The sequence below is a fragment of the Homalodisca vitripennis genome, chromosome 1, assembly GCF_021130785.1.
Source record: "Homalodisca vitripennis isolate AUS2020 chromosome 1, UT_GWSS_2.1, whole genome shotgun sequence".
NCBI lineage: Eukaryota > Metazoa > Arthropoda > Insecta > Hemiptera > Cicadellidae > Homalodisca > Homalodisca vitripennis.
Window position 1 is genome coordinate 36,145,456 of NC_060207.1, and position 18,217 is coordinate 36,163,672.

General features: G+C 32.6%; 1 protein-coding gene across 1 annotated transcript in view; it reads left to right on the forward strand.

Annotated features, from left to right (window-relative positions):
* The window catches only part of LOC124359772 (inner nuclear membrane protein Man1), a 63,276-nt gene that overhangs the window by 31,038 nt on the left and 14,021 nt on the right, over nt 1-18,217 (forward strand). The window contains exon 7 of the mRNA XM_046812791.1: nt 17,495-17,692. Within this exon, the coding sequence (XP_046668747.1) occupies nt 17,495-17,692 (198 nt within the window). The remainder of the gene's footprint in view (nt 1-17,494; nt 17,693-18,217) is intronic.

The window sequence follows — 18,217 nt, forward strand, 5'->3', positions numbered from 1 at the left end:
TACTCGCTGAGTGGCCCTACCATAATGTTGGAAGGCACCTCCCTGGAAGAAGAATATTAATTAACGAAATTCCTTTGAATACACCTGAATAAAAGGATTAACATGGAATGATCACTTTGATTCAGTGTGTGCCAAATTATCCTCAAGCATGTATGTCTCAGGGCAGCAAAATACTGCCAGGCTCAGGTGCTAGAGATGTCATTTTCTGGCTATATTTACCCATATATCTCTTACAGAATAGTGCTTTGGAGAACAGTGCAAATATGGATTTCATGAGAGCTTTTGGACTCAAGTAGACGCTGTTTGAATCGGCAAAATTGAACAACGGAGTTGTGTATAGAGGCTTTCAAAACAATGCAACTGTTGATGCTACCTAGTCTATACATTTGGGAAACAACAGTGTTCTGTATGCCTAAATGTGCCTTAACTAGAGACCAAGACAAATATGAGACTAGGGGCAGCGTAGACTACTGAACTGGGAGACACAGAATGGTTGGTTTATGAACACTCACTCACCCTCACAAGCAGGTGTTTACTTCATCAATAGATTGCCAAGTTCAATCAAGAATTCTCCAATGCTCAAGGTGGTAAGAACTCATCTAAAACACTGTTTAACATTACAGGCATTTTATAATCAAAATTATCACTACTGACTTTTGCAATGCACTATGTGTTATTGTCTACTGCAATCAAGATGTTTGAATTTTGAATAAAAAGATTTTCAAAAATTGTATTGTTTTGCTATACTTTTTTAAAATTTAAAACTAACCAAATGTTTAAATTAGATTTCTCAATTCCATAAAATAATTCAGTATTATATACAAGGTGAGACCACCTGTCCGTGATCAGCTTAATCGAGAACCTACATTCTTCGTTTTAACAACAACAAAAAAACCTCAAATTTTAAACTCCCTAAAGTACCCCAAACTGGCACTTTTGGAAGGGGTAGATGTAATTTTTCAAAGATTTTCAAATGTAAAGGTAGGTAGGCCAAGCTATACCTCATTTCACTGATCATTTTGGAAAAAGTTTTAATTTATTTAGCTTCTTTTATACAGAGTAGTCAAAAATGTAAAAGTTGTACAGTTTTAAAATTTTGTTTACTGTTACTTCATTAATAATTTTAGCATATCAGAATTTTTATCCAAGGTTACCAAAGAAGTACTCTTTCTAAAAATATATAGTTGTCACTTTCCAGTACATTTCAAATTTTTTTAATAGTTCAAATGTAGGATATTTCATATTTGTAGAATCTAAAAAAAATCAAATAGCAAGGTATGACTTTCATTACACCTATCAATAGCTCTTTTAAGAACTTAAAGTTTTCTATTTAAAGTTTGGCTTTATCTTGGATGGTTAAGAAATTGTGCCAAATAGTACTAATTTTATGAAATTTTTACGTTAAAGCGTTTAGAACTCATTTATTTGCTGTAGGTTCTAAATTTTTTGTTGTATCTTTTTAAAAACTTCTCTATTATATGCTATAATTTAAGTACTTGTTATACCTACAATTATCTGAGTTCTAACTAAATCGGTTCAACACTTATTTATGATATTTAACTAACCTTATTTGTAGATGTTTTAACTGTTATCCGTTGGTTTCTATACAGAGTTTTCTCTGAAACTGAAGTTTTCTACAACCTTTAAAACCTATTCTCCATGTTTTGATTGAACAGCAGTCATGATTCATTACATCATGTCCTCTCTGAGTCGTGGGCCCTGATTCCCAGGTTATGGGTCTTTTAACCTTCCCCACAAGTAGTAGTCCATGCACATTAAATCCAGGGATCAAGGTGGGTTGTTGACTGGTCCCACCTCTCCAGTCTATATTTGAGGATATTCCTCATCCAGAGTGTCGCACCGCTTCAAAGTAGAAAGCTGACACCCCGTTGTGCATAAACCACATTTCTTGAATAGTTTGTTCAAAAATATTCAATAATAAATTAGGCAAGTAATTGATGAGAAAGTTATACATATTTCTGTCCAATTGTCCTTAAAAAAAAGGCCAGCTATTCGTTACCAATAATACTGCTTCAGTACCTTTGGTTGTGTACCTCTCGCATCTACTGGGGATTCTCAAAAGCCCATAACCTCATATTGTGACAGTTCACTTCTCCATTGCTCCGGAACATAGCTTTGTCGCACCATAAAACCTTGTACAAAATATTCATCTTTGTTCATTGTATCACAGGTCCACAAAAAGAAGTTAATTCTTGGATAGTAAGCATCTCCATGCAGTTCTTGATGTAGTGAAATCTGGTATGAGTGTATTTTATTGTCCTTAAGGATTCTGAACCCTGATCTTTTGCTAATTCCTGCAATGGTAACCTCTCTTCTAGGTGAGTCACTTGGATTGAGATGAACTGCCACCAAAAGTCTTGTGTCTGGTGCCTTATCATCCCTTACAGGTCTATTGAGCAGTTTATCTTTGTTGTGATACAGTTGTACATTTCTAGTTTCATGGACATGACTAGCAAGTCTTTGGAAAACCTTCCGTGAATGATGTTCATGGTCTGTGAATTCTGTAAATATTCACCTAAAACCATCAACATCAAGAAATCTTCTTCATTGGTGAATGGCATATTTTCAGACAACAATACATAGCATAAAACTTACTGACTGACTAAAAGAAATAAAAATTTATAAGACTTGATTTTCTACTCTTATCGTTTCTCCAAAATTTATTCAAAAAAGTTCAGTAATTGTTGAAGATAAGGTTGTCCATACGAGTAGAAAGTAGAAAGTAATTGAACGTACAAACCTGAGTTTAGATTAATTAAAAACATTTATACATAGCTGGCAACGTTTTTGGTTTATTATCAAACAAATCCATCACAGGTCATTATAGATTAATTGTGATCCTAATTTAAATTTGATAAGACTTTTAGTAAATGTACCTCTCATTGTATAGTAAGTATTTTAAAAACAAGTAATACACACTTTTCAACACCCTAAGGCAAAGGTAGGAAAACTCAACGGCGTACTAAATGCAACAAAACTTGAAAATTAATATTTTTATGCCGTATCTCATCCATCCAAGATATAAACTTTAAATAAAAACAATTTTAGTTTTTAAGAGAGCCATTAACCCATTCGTGACTGAATAAATTACTATAATTTTTGGACTACAGAACTGGATATTTTCCATGATTTCGTGTAAGAACAGGTGCACTTTGCATAACACTTTCTGTATAACATGCTATGAATATTATAAATTAACCTTAGTTATTCCTTGTTATTGTATGAACACAAAATGTTAGTTTTTTTTAAATATACATGTATTTACACTATTTAAAAATTTTTTTTATACTTCATTAGAAGTTGGTTTGGGTGTGAAACACTTCAAAACATGTTTCTAGATGAAGTGAAACATGACACTTTTTACATTGATACACTGTTTCACTTCTTTTTCCCTGTGAGGCACAAACTTTACATTTTCTTGAGGGCCTGGCTTTGGTGGTTGGAGATATCTTTTCAATAAAATGCCCCCAAAACTTTCCTTGAAGGGGCAGTGGTGTTTCTCCACAAACGGGAGGCCAACCAAAGGGTTACCTGAGCAACAAAGGTATCGTCACAGAAGTGATTGAACACATCTGATTCAGTGCAGTTTTCTCTTAACTGCCTCCAAATGATAGTATTTATTCCATGATTGCCGGAAAAACGCATTGTACAACAGTATTTGATCCAACACACCACGCAAAATCATAAGGCCTAGCCAGTGGGTTATCGTCACTTTCATTATTACTGCTGTCATCGTTTGTACCATCAGACATCTCATTATTTTCATGTATCATGTCATCTTGTTCACTGCCACTTTCCTCATCACCACTTTCATCTAAAACGTTAGCAACGTAAGCCGTAAAATCATCCGAATTTACGAACACATCATTCCGGTCGCGAGACGCCATCTTGACTGTTTACAAACGAAAGAAAGCTGTTTTGCCAAGATGATTTGAGGCAATATCAGATGATTTTCAGAAACGAAGAAGAAGAAAAACATAGACTAGAATATTGAGAACAAAATATGCAGCAAATGTGAATGCCTCTGCGATCTATCGGCAATATATTCAACTACGTCGATGTCGTGTCTAGCGGACGGGCGCGGCCCGTCTTTAGTCGTTGGGCCGCGCGTAGTGAAGGACGGAAAACTGCCCGTCCAACGTCTTGAATGGGTTAATAGTTGTAATGCAAGTCGTACCTTGCTATTTGAATTTTGTATGTTTTACGAGTTTGAAATATCCTACATTTAACTATTTTAAACTATTGGAAATTGTGCTGAAAAGTGACAACTATAACATATTTTTATAAAAAGTTCTTATTTGGTAACCTTGGATAAAAATTTTGATTTGTTACAGTGTTTAACGAGGTAATAGTAAAAAAAACTTTGAAACCATACAACTTTTATATTTTGGACCATCCTGTATACAAGAAGCTAAATAAAATAAAACTTTTTTCCAAAATGATTGGTGCAATGAGGTATGGCTCAACCTACTAACCTTAACATTTGAAAATCTTTCATAAATGACCTCTACCACCCCATCCCCATTTTGAGGTATTTGTGAGCATTTACAATTATTTTCCCAAATTCTTTGGGATTAAAATATATGGATTTTCGTTAAAATGAAGAAAGTAGGTTGCTTGGTATAGCCGCTAAACAGTGCACAGTGTCTGCTTCACCGTGTATATTATAAATTAGGATATAGTAAAAAGCCCTTTTTTAACAATTTAATTTTTTCCAAATGTATAACAAATCAAGAAATTAAGATAACATTTCATGTTTTAAAATTATGGTATAAATATTTCTAATTCAAATTCCAGCTTGGATCTGAACAAAATAAAACTTATTTACACAACAGACAGTTACAGTTTAATAACATGTATTATTCAGAATGTAGTAGAATTATAACGATATTCAAATTTGTTTTTAATATCAAATATTTATTTGTGTAAGAAACTAAAATTAGAGGTTTCAGCATACAATAATTAAAACATTTTTAAAGCTCCTAAAATAAAGTTTTCAGAAATGGTGTGCAAGGGACATAAAATAAAGTTTTCAGAAATAGTGTGCAAGGGACATATGCACAATTGTTTTACTGAAATAATTTTATATTTGTGCAAAAATTTGACATTCAAAATTCAATGAGGATTGTGTTAAGTTTAAAAAAAATGTAAAACTTCATTAAACAGCAATTAATTGTGTGAAATATTCGTAAACATACTCCTCTCGCTCGCTCCTCAGTTGCCTTTGTTTTATCAAGAGTTTTCAGAATCTTCTCCTTTTTTTAACAATCCTCCCACTGCTTTCTCCCAATTTCCCAATATTTCTGTCTCTTATCATTATGACCATTGTTATGTGGTTATATACTCATTGATAGTCTGGTTTGTCTTTAGTTTATTTCACTAAATTTTAAATCTCGGTTAACCTCTCCTTTCTTTGACATGGCTGTATCTCTCTCTCTCTCGCACTTTCCTGTTTTTTGGGTTCATTATTTTAGGGACAGAAATGCCTAGAGGATACACATCTGCCTACCTGCTTCTATTTGAATGTTTATCTAGTGTAGGAATGTTTATCTGCTTCACAATATTCCCTGTACAAATGTAAACTTAATTTTTAAATATGGTTCACTCTTCATGCAGCTTGTACAGACATACATTGAATATGTTTACAATTGATCTGAAGATTTTGTTTTACAGTATAATATAAGCGAGGAGTATATTTAAAATAAATTAAATAAAAAAAGCTGGCATGCAGATCTAAAATTATGTTTAATAATAAATTATATAGTGGATCTAAAATATTTATATTTTAAATGTAAAATGTAGTATATACATTAAACTTTAAAATGTCTGTTTAGTAACAATAACAATAGACAAGTAATGATTATCCTATCCCTATCAGCTTTCATTCTCAATTCACTTAACTTATACATTTACCCCAAGGGCAACCACAAGAACCACCAACCGTCCGTCACTCACACAGAGCATGCAGCAGAAAGGTCTTGAACTATATATAAAGCTAGAAATTCAAATGTGAGGCTTCTGATTTAAAAAAAAAAAAAAAATAGAATACTATAACATTAACTATGAAATTTTCAATAAGGTGTCCTGGACTATGGCACAAAGATACAGCAGACAGCCTGACCATCAAGATCTTCCAAGTAAACTAATACCTGACTAATGTAGTAAGTTTTGTTGTAAACATACTTACATGGATGAAATTCTTAATTCCTAATTGTTCTTCTATTCATCCGGGATAGTTAAGAGATGGGTAACAATTGTGAATTCACCTTTTAAGTTCCGCAGTGTCAGTAATTTTAATAATACAAGAAGTGTATAAAAGCACCAGCATCGCCAATTTTGACATTTTTATTAAGATTGTATTTTATATGATACAACTTATTTGAAGCATTAACCAAAAGTGGTATTCAATTGTTTTGAATACAAAACAATGGATGTAAAAATAAAATCAGATATTTAATTTACAATGATTCTTTTCCAAATGCTTGTAATTCATCAAAAATTTACTTTAGGATATACATCAATGTAATACAATATATACATCAACAAATTTCATCATGTTCACTTTCCATGTAAATAACAATATTGTGTGAGTAACTTATCTAGGTTTTCATGGTCTTTCACAGTCTAGCTAAAAAATTTGCATGGCAAAAACTTTGTGCCAATCGTGGAATTTGAAAAAAGTAAACAAATATTTTTTGTTTTACATGCCTTTTAGTATTTTAATTTTTTAACCCTTTGGATGCCAACGTACCGGTATTACGGCCGTCGGCTACTCAACTGAAAATCGCCAACGGCCGTAATATAGGTACGTCACGCTTTTCACCTGTAATTTTCTTATAGTTCATCTTATTGCCGCGAAATTTTGACTAATCGATAGTCGATTAGTTGCTTTGCAACCACAAAGTAGTTAATTCGTTTATGGACTGTTTGTTTGGTCGTATTTGAGCTTCGCAGCTGTTGAATTGTTTGGTCGAGATTGAGGTTACGTTCGTGTTGCTATGCGTTGTTTACGTTTGTAATTCTCTCATTACTTTTGTTGTTAGGGCATTTTTACTATGCCCCTTTTATTAGATTCATTGGTACTTTGGGATTATACAGACCACACCCAGACATGAATCGTTATTTGACATTTAGCTTCAACTGATTAATAGATTAGCGTAGAGAACAATATTTCGTCGATATAAAACAGGAATTGTCTTATCGCAAACCCCTCCCCATACTCAGACAATTGAAATTTAGCTTCTACTGATTACTAGATTAGCGTAGAACAATATTTCGTCAGTATAAAACAGGAATTGTCTTATCGCAAACCCCTCCCCATCCTCAGACAGAGGTCAAAGTCGAGCGGTGTAGTAGATAACGTGAGTCTCGCCGCCCGTTCGCTTTGTTGTACTTTCGTATTTTACCCCTACATTTCTCCAAACACAAAAATTCAACAAAAACAAACATTACCAAACAAAAACTAAACTCTTTATTGAAAAAAAAAACACACACAAAACTTGTCATTATTCTTGATCAAACTCCGCCACCCAAAATGCGAATGCCTCCGGCCGAAGGTGCTTCCGAAGCTCGCGCTGATGTCAACGAAAGAAAAATATCCCTCGAGATAGTATCTATCAGTAAATATAATTCTAGAGGGACTGATCAGAAATATAAATTTAATTGTAATGGAAAGGCAATTATGTACCTTGCAAAAAACTTAAATAATCGTGTGATGCCGCGCGGCCTGCCGTAATCGGGATTCTCGAGAAAGATAAGATAACAGCGACCACAATACCGATCACAATACCTGGAAATGCTTGTTGATTGATGGAATGTTAATTCTGTTACTCAAATACATCGTTTTATAATGTTCTAAGTTCATTGAAAAAAGTTTAAGCGAATCTGACCTCATTAACAATTGATAATCTTTGTAAGTTTGTAATTTTGTAATTAAAAAGTTGTTTTTTCGTTCTACAATGTTTGTTTATAATATATCTATAAATTTATATTTTTGTGTTCTTCATAGTGGTGTGGTTGGTATAATCCCAAAGTACCGATTTGTATAGTGTCAAATATTGATTTGTGAATATAGTGTAACATTACATACAACGTCCATGCAAATTACAAAAACTGTGCCTGTGTCACATTTAGTGAAAAAAATCATAACTGGACTTCTATATAAGGTAGGCTTTTGAAATTCTGTAATTAGGTTAAGGGTTAGATATAGTTTACTAGGATATAACAGAAAATCAGCATACATTTTCTTTTAAACCACTTATTTGTGCTAAAAAAAATGTTTTTTGGAAATTTTAATATTTTTTTTCTTAATTTTTAACTTTTTTATAAGTTTAAATTACATTTATGCAACTAAAATTTACCAACAGAACAAGGGCATTTCATAAGCAAAATAATGGTAAAAAAATCATCAATATCTGTTAAAAAATAAAAAAGTTATGATACATTTAGTGAAAGCTTGCAAAACTTCTGTAAATGCCCTTGGCGTTTCTGGGTAGTACTTTTGGAAAATGGGCTGGCATCCAAAGGGTTAAATCAACATAAAAGACATGATTTTATTACGTTGTTAGCTTTATTAAAACAACAACGTTGTAAAAAACTGTTGGGTAGATTTATCACAACAATTATTCTTCAAAAAGTATGCAAATCTATAAATATAATAGGCCGGCATTTTTTCCATGTGAATGTGATAAATGGCCACGCCATTCAAAAGGTTTACTAAGAAAATTGTCAGTTCACATCAACTAAAACTTTTTCTCCTTTGTGTTTGTTTAAATGTTTATTAGTTATTTCTAAACAAGATGTTCAGTTCTAAAACATAAAACAAAAATATAAACAAATTCAATTTGCCAGTCAAAACAAAGCTGGAAATCAGTTACTGACAAGATTTGTGTTATCATGTTTTCAGTACTCTTATTTACTAATTAATGTGGCTTTAAGTAAGTGAGGGGAAGATATATGTCCTACTACTTCATCCATTTTGCTGAACGAGACCTGGGGCTAGTGACTCTACCAGGAGTGTTTTTAGTAATGTTTACCTTATACACAAAACAGTATTCTAGTATTTCTAAAACCAGTCATAATAGAACATCTCTGGACTCCTATCTGTCTTCTTGTAAGAAAAAGGAAGAACCCCTCCATCCCTCCTTTTCTTTAACCCTCCGAGTGGCAGTACTTTTTTCTCCAAGTGGCGGGACATTTTTACTGATTTTCTATGTTCGCAAAAGAAAATTTATATAAAATCCTGTATATTATATAAGTATGACATATCATACATCGATTTAAACTTCATAACACACAGAGTAGAATGGTAATAATATGAAACACTTACCTTGGATTGGTGTAAAAAACCAATGGGTTGAATTCAAAAAATAAGAATTCAAATCTTTTTGTTTATGTTAGGCTGAGTAAATGTTCCTAAATTTAATGTTTTAACACAAATCCAAAATAGCCATTTTGTTTAAAATTTAATTCTGAACAAAAATATGTATCCGTTATATGTATTATTCCTAAAAACAACGCACTATTTGCTGATCGAAACTTTTATGTACACGTTTTTTACTGCATTTTATTCAGTATCAGAGCCAACCTCATTCCTCATCATTCTTCCTGGTTTGAGAGGCCTCCAATAATGTTCCAGGTAAGGGAAACACTCCCTATGAACCCCAAAATTACAAGTTGGGCACCAGAAGTGACTTTTACCCCCTTTTTTGGTGTGTACACACACTGCACAAAGTCTGGTAAATAAGCAATCCCGTGAAGAAGACCTACACTTGGTCCAGGAGGTAGTACAGTAGGTGGATGAACTGTTTGTAAGAGTTCCATTAGTACCAGCATATCTAAATACTATATCAAATTAAAGTTTAGAATCTGGTCTTTCTAACCATACCTAATATATAGCGTTTAAGTCGCGGCATAACATCGGAAATACCGGAACAATAGAGGCTTGCGTTAATAGACGCTAGAGCGTCTTTGCCACTCGCGAACGAGATTTAATAGACGCTGCAGCGTCTTTCACCACTCGGAGGGTTAAACACATTGTATTGTTAGAGATGTTAAATCATTTTCTAAACAAGGAATATTGCTTGTACTAAACAGCATGAAAATAGAATACTATTTAATTATTCTGTTCAAGATTAATAGTAATTTTGAAGTATCCTTTATACATTTTATAGCAATGTTGATTGTTTCAGTTTCCAAAAGATAAAAATTAACTAAGACAAATTGATATGTAGTCCAGCCCAAAATAAATTTTTAAATTTCACTCAATGTTTTGGCATTAACTAAAAAAGGGTTGTATCAGAAACATGTTTGATTATACTTTTTAGAATAGGTTCTGATTGACAATGCTGAGTAAGAACATCCAGTCTTGTACTGCCAATAATTACTAATCTTATTTAATTTGCATTCCTGTTTGGATTTAAAATGCACTTAAAATTACAAAATGAATATGAATGTTCCCAATAGTATAGAATGTAAGACGACCCACCTATGATGTTCGCGTCCTCTTGCACATGTCAACACTGCTTGGAATAGCCCCCTTGAAATGGTTTATCCACATAAAATTCTATGTCCATTGATAAATTAAAGTTTTGAAGAAAAGGCATATATAGGTAGGTATTCAACTGTCTGCACTATTTCTTGAATGTGCGTAGACAGTTAAAAAGAAATGATTTATAAAACATCTGTAATAGAAGTGGAAGAATTTACTCAGTTCCAAGATCATATAAATATTTCGTGCAACTTTCATAAAGATGCTTTTGTCACACTACCATTTTTTCACTGCATTCTCTCTTTATGCTCTCATTAGCATCTAGCATCTCAGACAGTGTTTTCTCAATCAGAAAACAGAATTTGATCTTTGCATATTGCTCTAAATATAACATTTCTTATTGTTTGTATTAGTAGAATGATAGAAAATCGTTGAAATAAATATAGATTTTTATTAGAAAAACTCAGAGCTTTCAACAGCAATATTTGAGAAGATGCTGAAAATCGCTTGGCACTTTCACCAGCAGTGGTGCTTCCAACAGCTAGATGAAGAATTTTCTCATCATTGGGCACCTTCTTGTACATAGGTAACAACTCTAGAGACTTTTGATTCTACTTCATATATATATATCAAATTTCAAGTTTGTGCTGTACCAAGAAATGATTCATTAATCAAATTATAGTTTTAAAATGTAAAGTACAAAGGTAAAAGATAAGTCTTACATAAAGACAAAGATTAAACTAAATGTGTTGTTGGAAGCGAGCCTAGGTTTTCATTCTATTATTATTGATAAAGCAATTAATGATACAAGTGGGAGTCTTTTGTTTATATTTGTTTTTTATTGTGTTATATTAATGAACATAAAAATTTATCATTGAGAGAATATAAGTTAAATGCCACTCAGTAATCGATTGTGAAATTTCTGTAACCAATGGAGTGTCCGTAGTTGAAATCTTGTATACTGATTTTACTTTATCGTGTTCTTTAAGGAATGTTTAAACAAATTATACTATTGATTGTGGCAAGCTATGTAAAATTATGAAATTTTTTCCATTAACAAAACTTTCAACAACTGTTGAAAGCAGAGGCTTAAACTTTGGTCATGGTAGGTCCTAATTGCTTCTGTAGAAAACAATATATGTGCAAGAAATGGGATATCACAAATTTATCGTAATTAAGAAAATATTTCAGTAAGTATGAACAGTATAATGATGTACCTGAGTTGGCGAGTTCAGTTGGGTGGGTGTCAGAACCCCAATTTGGAATACTTATCATTAACCACTGACGATTAGGTCTAGGCAACTTGAGTTGGCGAGTACACATGTGTGACCATTGGATGGGTCTCAGAGCCCCATAGCGATACTTATCAATTAATCTCTGACGATCGGATCCAAGAACCCGAGTTAGCGAGTAAATATGTGTGACCATTGGATGGGTCTCAGAGCCAGATTGTGATACTTATCATTAATCACTGATGATCAGGTAAAAAAATTAGCAACTCTTGTCAAAAAACTAATAAAATGCTATTAATAGGTAGGTGTTCAATACGTAGCATTTTTCGGTCTCATTTTTCACAACTTTGTTTCACTGTGCATTACATTAAAAACAATGAATGTTTTTTAGTGGCCCTTACAGTTAAACTTCACTCGCTTTGAATGAAAATAGGCAACTATTTTATCATACAGACCACTGAGTGATAGAGAATGTTCATATTGATTGATAATATATTAAATGGTTTTGCTCTGTAATATCTGGGATATGTCAAATTATCCTTTATACAAGGTCTCTCCGAATAGTATCCGACCTGCGTTCATATCTTTGCACTGGTGCTATTCTTCGTCATCCAGGCCGTGGCATCCTTCAAAGTAGTCCTTATTTGATTGAACCATACACTCCCAGCGGTGCTTCTACATCTTTATGCAGTTCTGGAACATAGATGTTGGAATGGCCTTCAGCTTGTGTGCCGCATTATTTTGAATCTTCTTGATGTCATTGAATCGCGTTCCTAAGTGCAGTTTCCAAATTTGGGAACATCCAAAAGTCACAGGGAGCTATATCGGGGCTGTACAGAGGCTAATGAAGCTGTGCAATCTTGTGTTTGGCCAAAAATAGCTGTACAAGATTGGATGAATACGCTGGCACGTTATTTTGGTGAAGAGCTAGTCACTGCTTGACCAGAAACACGGTCGTTCTTTTCTCATGGCATCACGTAATCTTTTCAAGACTACAATGTAATATTCTTTTTTGATCATCACTGACCTTTTGGAGTAAATCCGTAGTGCACCTCTATGACTATGTCAATACCGAAACAGAATTTGGTTAATAAGGTTATTCTTATAATTATTTAGTGAAATTGCTAGTTTTAAAGATATTCAATGTTAAAAAGTTTAAATTGGTGCCATTTTGAAAATATTAATGAAATTATCATAATATTTTGTAGAGAAACTGGCCTTTTTACCACAAACATTTAACTTAAGTTTGGTAGGATTATTAGTTTTTAAAATAAAAAAGACATACAGATGGAAAACATAGCAGCAAGCCTTGCTTACTGGGATATATTTCTTGCTTTTTATATATTAATAAAATGGATTTTTCTTTGAAGAAGTGTTTGGAATTGTGATATTTTATTTCAAAACTACGATAAGTTGGTAAAAATGACAACTCAGAATAGTGAAATCATTCCACTGGAGGGACGTTTCTTTGTTGCCTGATCGTATAAATAAATTCAAGCGTACAAATAATAATTACATAATATCAATATTGAAAGGTAGGAGTATGCCCCACCACTTGTCACTGAGGTTCCATGCAAAGTTTCAAGTCTGTAACTCATTTCATTCTCGAGCCCTTGGACAGATAATCATACAAAAAATGTACATCCTCTTGGCAAAGGAGATATTGTATCAATCTACTGAGTGATAAGTTTCAATGCTGTTCACCCAAATTCCATAGTTAGACATGATATGTACATAGAAATGAAGTTTCATCCAAACTGTTATGTCTACAAATGAAATATGTCTCCAAATAACTTGCCAAATGACATTCACATTTTTGTTTTCTAAGTTACGTTTCATAAAGAATATTTTGAATTAAAAAGTTTAGGTGAGCTAGGGAGGGTACTACAACACAAGAGCTCTCTAAAATTAAATATTGTCACTGATTTCTAACATTGAATTTTTCACTTTATTATTGATTTTTTTCTCTATGAACAAAAGTTGTTGAAATCTCATATGGTTAGACACAGTTTGATAACAAATTTATTTATTCTGCTAATTTCTGGGTGATATCATGGTTACCTATAAGTCTAATGTAAAAATATTTGCTAACTTTAAGCCAAATTCCATGGAATGACATGCACCATAATTGAACTCAGTGTTCCTCATATATAAATGAAGCTTCATACACAATTTCTAGAAATTTTGGAACATCTAAATATATAAGTAAGGGTGACCAGCGATTCTCCTGTTGGAAGTCCATAACACAATTCTCAGAGCCATGGTGATCGTAACTGATTGCTGCCATAAAGTTTGACAGAACATTTCAGTATCTGTACAAGGGTATCTAATTATGCTCCAGAGGAGCCAATGAGATCTGAAGAACTGAGACAGGCCTAGGTTGCGCGATTACCATTGCTGATCATTGACCACAGGAATGAGGAAGCTCTTGGCTTACAGGTAAGGATATACCCAATGAAGCCACCGCTGACAGACCTGTGCAAGGAAACTCTCAAATTTTCTGTTTTGTCATTGATTTCAGGTTATATAGATACTGATAATCCATAAGCTATGAAATTCCATAGGTCACTTTTTCAATTTTGATCTCTGTAAATTTTTATGGTTTCAAAATGTAGCTAAACATTTTCTTTTTTTCGCTTTCTGCAATTCAAAGTTTATTTGCACACACTCTAGTTATCAATAATACGAACAGATTAATCTCAAAATAAATTATTTATTATACTACAGAACATTTTATTTTAGGAAAAATATGAAATAAAACTATAATGTTATCTGACAGATCAATTTATAAATGTAACTGAAGGAAACTGAATTATTTTATCACTAATGTATTACTATTTATGAATGAAGTTTTTAATTAAATCATTGGTCTCCTCCAATGTAAAAAGATAATAATATTATATGTAATAAATTACATGTTATCTCATAAATTTTGATTGTGATTCTATATTTCAAGAATACAAATCCTTAGGAAAAATGAAGAATTTTGGTTGTGTAAACTTGAAACATTTGCTTGTTTGGATTTTTTGCCAGTAAACAGTAGAAGTTTTGCACTGTGAACTCCCATAAATTGGTAACAAATGGTTAAGATGCACCTGCACGTGTAACATGACCACATGTGGACATAATCCACACACTACCAGCATCTTATTAAAATATCTGGGAAAATCAAAATTTAATTTTTTTATTTCTATGAAGCAAATGATGTTTCTTTTTTATATAATATTGCCAATACAGAATCATTTTTAAGAGTTACTAAATTTCAAATACACCCCTCTATTATCCATACTTTGACAAACATGTACTGAAAATTTGAATGAAATAATTAAAATCTTCTTTAGCATAGTTAACTAAATAAGCGCATAAAAACACATTGCACTTGTTGGGATCCATAGATGAATTCAGTCCAATATTGCTAACTTAGCTGTTCTGACTTTAGATTTTAGAGTTCACCTGCATAGTTAACTAAATAAGCGCATAAAAACACATTGCACTTGTTGGGATCCATAGATGAATTCAGTCCAATATTGCTAACTTAGCTGTTCTGACTTTAGATTTTAGAGTTCACCTGCATAGTTAACTAAATAAGCGCATAAAAACACATTGCACTTGTTGGGATCCATAGATGAATTCAGTCCAATATTGCTAACTTAGCTGTTCTGACTTTAGATTTTAGAGTTCACCTTTGGACCCCAAAAGATAGATTTTATATGCAAAATTAGCCTCTTGGATTGTATACAGGGTGCTCACAAAAGGGTGTCACAGACTTCTTTGGGTGATAGTAAACATCATTCAAACAAAAAATGTCATATAAACATATGTTGATAAATGTCTCGTTTAGCCGCTAGCCACCATTTTGTATTTTTTTATTTAAAAAATTAATATTTATATAACTAGTAAAACTACAGATGCTAAACCTCGCACATATGTAGTAATACATAAGAGAAAATTTTTTTTAAATAATGGTGTGATTTGCTTTAATAATAACAAAATGGTGCCTGTTCAAAATTGTTTAAATCAAATAACAAAATAACCAGAATATTAATAAAAAATGCATTGATACCAACTATAAAAAGTTACAAGGTGTTAACTATTTTTCAGTTTTTATAACAATTCCAGCAATACTTTTCTCAATGAAATCTGTCAACCCATAAATGAGGATGACCACTTTATAGATCTGCTTGCACAAGCCGTGAGTAACAAACAGCTGATATCTTTCAACTGTGACATGTTTTTTGCTCCTGGCTTGTGGGAGCGTACTTTTAATGTGGTCATGCTTGCTTATGCGTTGACAGATTTCGTTGAGAAAAGTACAGATTTTAACTTGAGAATGATGCGTTTATTACACTTTAATGATTTATAATTACATGTATGTAAGAAACATCTATAAATATAAGCAAATTTACTTGAAATCAATTGGACTCTGTAAGTTACATTGGCTGGACACGCCCACTTACATGCGTTAAATACAACTCACATTAATTGTCATTGATTACGACCACAGGATTCAAAACCTCATTCACTTTTATTTGAGGCCGCCAAATGAAGCGTCTTGTCAGAGGAGAGGCATTATAAGAGCAGAGGAGTAGGATTCAATCCTGTTTGTGTCAGTAACTCATACTGAAAATTGTAATGCCTTGCACATCAGGAAGCAGCTGCTGTGGAAACCCAGTTGATCTTGAGTAAAAGTAAACCATTTTTAACATTGCATTTAAAGTATTTTAACACGTTCACAACAACATTGTATTTCCAAATTGTTTGTCTTTGAATTTTTCAGTAATAATTAATAGTGTAATAGTTTTTTAACGTTAAACGTCTAAGTATAATGAGAAAAGTATGTAGGCTTCGCAATTTTGCCCATAAAAATTATTTCAATATGTCTTTTTAATGTTTTTCTGTATACCCCAAGGGGTACCTATATTGTAAATGTTTCAAACTTGAAACCAGGGTAATTTTTGAAATAGTGAAGCTTTTGGGGTTGGATTTGCAGCATTGTACTGTACTAATTAATTATAATTATAAAGAACTTTAATTTGATATAATACCCCCAACATGGCAAAAAAAATTGGTAGTTACTTAAAAAAGTATATTTATAGGTGCAGTAATAATGTACCAAGTTTCATTGCTTTACCTATAATCGTTTATGAATCGTCAAGCTCATGAGAGACTTCATTAACACCCTGTGTGTGTGTGTGTGTGTGTGTGTGTGTGTGTGTGTGTGTGTGTGTGTGTGTGTGTGTGTGTGTCCACACATCATCCACATATAAGTTTCTGGATTATTAGTTGTGGGAGAAACCAATGATCATTAAAGGTATTTGATAGGTTTTAAGGATGTTTTGGGATTATAAATATTTTAACTAATTGGTTGGTTTCATAAAAGATGAAACATTTTAACTTTGTTATTTCTGGTTTAAATCGGTTTTATTGGTTTGATAATAATTATAATTAGTATCAAATTTAGCACAAACTTACTTCCTTTACATACCAAACATTTCAACAACCACATCCACATTAATGAGTTGTGGAATAGGTTCTCAACTGGTCTGGTTAAATTCTCATACTAAATGAAAATATGTAAATGTATAATGGGTATACTCATGTTTATGCCATTATTAACAGTTTCATGGAAATAATTAAAATTTATTCAAAGTTGTGAGGACTTAAAAAACTGCTTTTCCTTCAAACAATTATGTTTTATTCAAAAATCAAATGTTTTTGTAGTTCCCTCTGTGTCACTCATTCAATTTTACAGTGTTGGGAGCGTTATTGGGAGCTGGCCGAGCAGTCTACTGGTGGATCGACCGGCAGGAGCGTAACAAGAAGGAGGTGTTCCGGATGGTAGAAAGCATTATAGACATTCTGAGTAGCCACCAGCAGAGCAGTGCTGGAGACAACTACTTGGCCATTAGTCATGTCCGGGACCAACTGATCCCTCCTCAACAGCGGGATAGTGAGTTTCATCAGCAGCAATATTTATATCATATGACTATTAGAGAACAAGAGTGATAGCTTTGCTTATCAAACCGCAATTTCAAAGTGTTTTATAACCGGAGTGAATTCCAATACAAATGAATTCCTTAGACCAATGGCTGATTAAATCGGCTTTTTGAAACAATTTCCCATATCATCTCGGTCTGGTCCACAGATATCTATCTAATGGTAAAGAATCAGTCTCTAAATATTACAAGAATATTTTTATCTCATATAGATTTTATCTTCTGCACACTTGTAAATAACACCTCACATGTACTTTACTTATTTGTACATAATAGATTATTAACTTCAGTGTTAAGTCTGAGAAATAATCCATATGCACTTAATCGAGATAAACCATTAAAGTTCATACGTTATTTGGAAATAACCACAATGTTGATGTAGCTTTACTCAAATATTTCTATTTTCACTAATTATTTTTTAAATATGTAAAAAGTAATATAAAATACTTAACTACATAAGATAAAAAACTTTTTGATTG